Here is a 4644-nt window from a genome sequence, read left to right on the forward strand (position 1 = left end):
ATTTAATCCTCATGGATCATCCATGAAAGAGACAGTTCGATCAAATCATACTTTCACAGATGCATGTGCTCTCTCATCGCGACTCTCTCCCTTCCTAATCAAAGAATAGATAAAACGAATAGACCATCTGATTTAAAACAAGAGTCCATGTGAATATGCACTTCCATATACACACGCGTGCTTATCCTACTAATCCATGGCTCTAACGCAGTTTGTTAGCTGCACGCATGAGTGCGTGCGTGGCTCTTTGCTTATCCTACTAATCCACGCCAATATATCTTTCTTTCCCCAATAAATACACACGGCCGGCGGTGCGTGCGTGCATCCTTTCTTCTCCCTAGCTAGCAGCTTCTCGCCATGGAGCGCGTGTCGTGGCAACCACTTGCGCTCCTCCTCCTCGCGGCGGCCGCGGCCGTCGCCAGCGGCACTGAGGTCGGGTACGACGGCCGGTCGATGGTCATCGATGGCGAGCGCCGCCTCCTCATCTCCGGCTCCATCCACTACCCCAGGAGCACGCCAGAGGTATGCATTGCACACGGAGCAGCAGATGAATACACCATCGTCTCGTCTTAGTTTCCATGAATGAATTGTAAGTCTCGATCGTTGCTTGCCTGCAGATGTGGCCGGATCTGATCAGGAAGGCCAAGGAGGGCGGGCTGGACGCCATCGAGACGTACGTCTTCTGGAACGGCCACGAGCCTCGCCGCCGGCAGTACAACTTCGAGGGCAGCTACGACATCGTGCGCTTCTTCAAGGAGGTCCAGGACGCCGGCATGTACGCCATCCTCCGCATCGGCCCCTACATCTGCGGCGAGTGGAACTACGGCGGCCTGCCGGCATGGCTGCGCGACATCTCCGGCATGCAGTTCCGCATGCACAACAACCCCTTCGAGGTACCCACACTGCTAGCAGATCCTTCCCAACAATATAATGGTTTTCCTTGGAGGTCAAAATACGACCAAGTTATTGATGCTTGCAGCAAGAGATGGAGACCTTCACGACCCTCATCGTCGACAAGCTCAAGGAGGCCAAGATGTTCGCCGGACAGGGAGGCCCCATCATCCTCTCTCAGGTACGTAGTAACTAACTAATATTAATTATGTGAAACTTATCTAGCTTGCATTCCTAGCTACTTGTCGTCGACAAAAGAGTGGATCAGTGAATATAACATATATATATGTGAACAATTTACATATATAGATCGAGAACGAGTACGGGAACGTCATGGACAAGCTCAACAACGACGAGTCGGCGTCTGAGTACATCCACTGGTGCGCCGCCATGGCCAACAAGCAGAACGTAGGCGTGCCGTGGATCATGTGCCAGCAGGACCAAGACGTCCCACCCAACGTGGTCAGCGCATGCACATTTTCATCTTTCCTATTTTTGTCTCTACCAATTATTATTCTTCTTTCTTCCCAAGTGTAAAACAAAAAAAACTCAATGCTAAGTCTTCTTAATTACTAGATCAACACCTGCAACGGCTTCTACTGCCACGACTGGTTCCCCAAGAGGACCGACATCCCCAAGATCTGGACTGAGAACTGGACTGGCTGGTACCCTACATATATATATACCTGGATCAACCTTTATATATTAATTTTCCTTCTTTTTTTCTTATGGAACCTACATGCATATGCGCGAAATTGGTTAGCACGTTCTACTATATGTTGAATGAAGTTCAGATTGCTCTTACATTTTATCCACGATATATAATTAGGTTCAAAGCCTGGGACAAGCCTGATTTCCACCGGTCCGCCGAAGACATCGCCTTCTCTGTTGCCATGTTCTTCCAGACGCGAGGATCGCTCCAGAACTACTACATGGTGATTGATTTATAACTAATCTATACTTTTCTCTTCTACATTAATTTCCATCCTCTAGCAGGCTGGCATGAACTGAATTTTACATCATTTGACATGTTGATCGTCAATTTATATGTGATCAGTACCATGGTGGCACCAACTTTGGCCGCACGTCGGGTGGCCCATACATCACAACCAGCTATGACTACGATGCCCCTCTCGATGAGTACGGTACGTGAACCATCTCTTGTTGTTCCTTCAATTCATATATTCGTCCCAAGCTTATTTGCATCTTGTAAATTAATAATTAGTGTCAATATGCAAATCATATTCATTATCCTTTTATGTTTTTGTTTTCAGGTAAAATCAGGCAGCCAAAATACGGGCACCTCAAGGACCTCCACAATGTCCTCAAGTCCATGGAGAAGATCCTACTCCATGGGGACTACAAGGACACCACCATGGGCAACACCAACGTCATGGTAACTAACATGCATTCACATACAATACAAAAATCCTAGCACTGTTTTTAATGGTGTTCACAACAAAATTGATCCATTTGGTTCATCAATATCTACACTAGGTTACCAAGTACACGCTGGACAACTCCTCTGCCTGCTTCATCAGCAACAAGTTCGACGACAAGGAGGTCAATGTGACCCTCGACGACGGCGCAACCCATGTCGTGCCCGCATGGTCCGTGAGCATCCTGCCGGACTGCAAGACCGTCGCGTACAACAGCGCCAAGATCAAGACACAGACGTCGGTGATGGTGAAGAGGCCGGGGGTGGAAACCGTGACGGATGGCCTTGCTTGGTCGTGGATGCCCGAGAACCTCCATCCTTTCATGACGGACGAGAAGGGTAACTTCAGGAAGAACGAGCTGCTCGAGCAGATCGCGACGTCGGGCGACCAGAGCGACTACCTATGGTACAGGACAAGGTAATCAAACATCTTGATGCTTAATACAGAACTACACTGTTGCATAAGATTGAAATATAAATTAATCTCTGGTGATGATCAAAATGTGCAGCTTGGAGCACAAGGGGGAATCGAACTACAAGTTGCACGTGAACACGACTGGCCATGAGCTCTACGCTTTCGTCAATGGCAAGCTTGTTGGTGAGCGTCCCAATATACTCTGAGTGGTTTGCACACTGATGGATTAATGAACTTGATCAAGCTAATGTTAATTGATTTGATTAATTGGCATGCAGGGAGGCACTACGCTCCTAATGGCGGATTCGTCTTCCAAATGGAGACACCGGTGAAGCTCCACTCTGGCAAGAACTACATCTCCCTCCTCAGCGCCACCATCGGGCTCAAGAACTATGGTGCTCTGTTCGAGATGATGCCCGCCGGCATCGTGGGAGGGCCGGTGAAGCTCGTCGACACCGTCACCAACACCACCGCCTACGACCTCTCCAACAGCTCCTGGTCCTACAAGGCCGGCCTCGCCGGCGAGTACAGGGAGACCCACCTCGACAAGGCCAAGGACCGCAGCCAATGGAGAGGCGGCACCATCCCGGTGCACCGCCCCTTCACCTGGTACAAGGCGACCTTTGAGGCCCCCACCGGTGAGGAGCCCGTGGTGGCGGACCTGCTGGGGCTCGGCAAGGGCGTGGTGTGGGTCAACGGCAACAACCTGGGCCGCTACTGGCCGTCATACGTCGCCGCGGACATGGACGGCTGCCGGCGGTGCGACTACCGCGGCACATTCATGGCGGATGGCGACGGGCAGAAGTGCCTCACTGGCTGCAACGAGCCGTCCCAGAGGTTCTACCATGTGCCACGGTCGTTCCTCAAGGCCGGCGAGCCCAACACGATGGTGCTGTTCGAGGAGGCCGGCGGCGACCCGACGAGGGTGAGCTTCCACACCGTCGCTGTCGGGGCGGCGTGCGCGGAGGCCGCCGAGGTCGGCGACGAGGTGGCGCTGGCGTGCAGCCATGGCAGGACCATCTCCAGCGTGGACGTGGCCAGCCTCGGCGTCACGCGCGGCAAGTGCGGCGCGTACCAGGGCGGCTGCGAGTCCAAGGCAGCGCTGGCGGCGTTCACGGCAGCGTGCGTCGGCAAGGAGTCGTGCACGGTGCGGCACACGGAGGACTTCCGCGCCGGGTCCGGGTGTGACTCCGGCGTGCTCACCGTGCAGGCAACCTGCTGATCCCCACATGAACCAAGGAATAAATTATAGTTAGTGTCGTTTAGGCTTAGTGTTAGCTAACGTCAATCAGGAGCTAGGCATATGTGTTAGGGGGCTAAGTAATTAGCCCAGAACAATTACATGGTTCGCTTCATGTGATTTTCGATGGAGATCATCGAGGTTAAACCAAGAATTTTTCGCCTCCTCGATCAGTTTGCTATAGGGTGAAGATTTTCGGTTGAAGAAACAGGCAGACAATACATATGCGTTGGTAATTTCTATTTCTTATATACATATGGGTTTGCTTATTTGAATCACAAGTAACAACGTGGGAAAATAAATTTTGCACCTTTAATTAAATTAAATATTTAACAGCATCCACGTATAGTTTAAAAAAATTAACTTTTTCTACATAATGTTCCATTCATTTGGCACAAACAAATACACTTATTTATTTTTAATGTTCTTTCTCATGTCTCATTCTGTTGATAATAAAAAGGTTTGTTTAAACTTCTTGTAAATCTAAATAATACGATTTTCCATTGCTTAACAAAAAAGTATTATTTCATTCTATTACATATATTTTCTGATTAACTCGCACAGTGGCCCTCTCAAGTGTGCGAGCAAGTGTTCTACTATAACCATCACAAACATTATGTAAATAACGTATCACTTATGTGGTAAAGTTCTTTAAATAAG

At 49.7% G+C, this 4644-nt stretch overlaps 1 protein-coding gene across 1 annotated transcript; it reads left to right on the forward strand.

Moving 5' to 3' along the window:
- The first annotated feature begins 357 nt into the window (after window positions 1–357).
- On the forward strand, window positions 358–3966 carry LOC123395103 (beta-galactosidase 1-like). The gene is made up of 11 exons (XM_045090040.1): window positions 358–522; window positions 618–893; window positions 980–1072; window positions 1201–1353; window positions 1468–1556; window positions 2176–2287; window positions 2389–2747; window positions 2839–2927; window positions 3023–3435; window positions 3547–3732; window positions 3835–3966. Exons 1-11 carry the CDS (start codon window positions 358–360, stop codon window positions 3964–3966), a joined length of 2067 nt encoding a protein of 688 aa, XP_044945975.1.
- Window positions 3967–4644: the final 678 nt, after the last annotated feature.

The sequence above is a fragment of the Hordeum vulgare genome, chromosome 1H, assembly GCF_904849725.1.
Source record: "Hordeum vulgare subsp. vulgare chromosome 1H, MorexV3_pseudomolecules_assembly, whole genome shotgun sequence".
NCBI lineage: Eukaryota > Viridiplantae > Streptophyta > Magnoliopsida > Poales > Poaceae > Hordeum > Hordeum vulgare.

Excerpts from the sequence above, each read along its gene's own strand:
- LOC123395103 (XM_045090040.1), top strand. The coding sequence starts at position 358 with ATGGAGCGCGTGTCGTGGCAACCACTTGCGCTCCTCCTCCTCGCGGCG. Across the intron at positions 3,436-3,546 it reads TCGGCAAGGGCGTGGTGTGG|AAGTGCCTCACTGGCTGCAA; the intron begins GTCAACGGCAAC and ends GGCGACGGGCAG. Across the intron at positions 3,733-3,834 it reads CCGCCGAGGTCGGCGACGAG|TCCAAGGCAGCGCTGGCGGC; the intron begins GTGGCGCTGGCG and ends GGCGGCTGCGAG.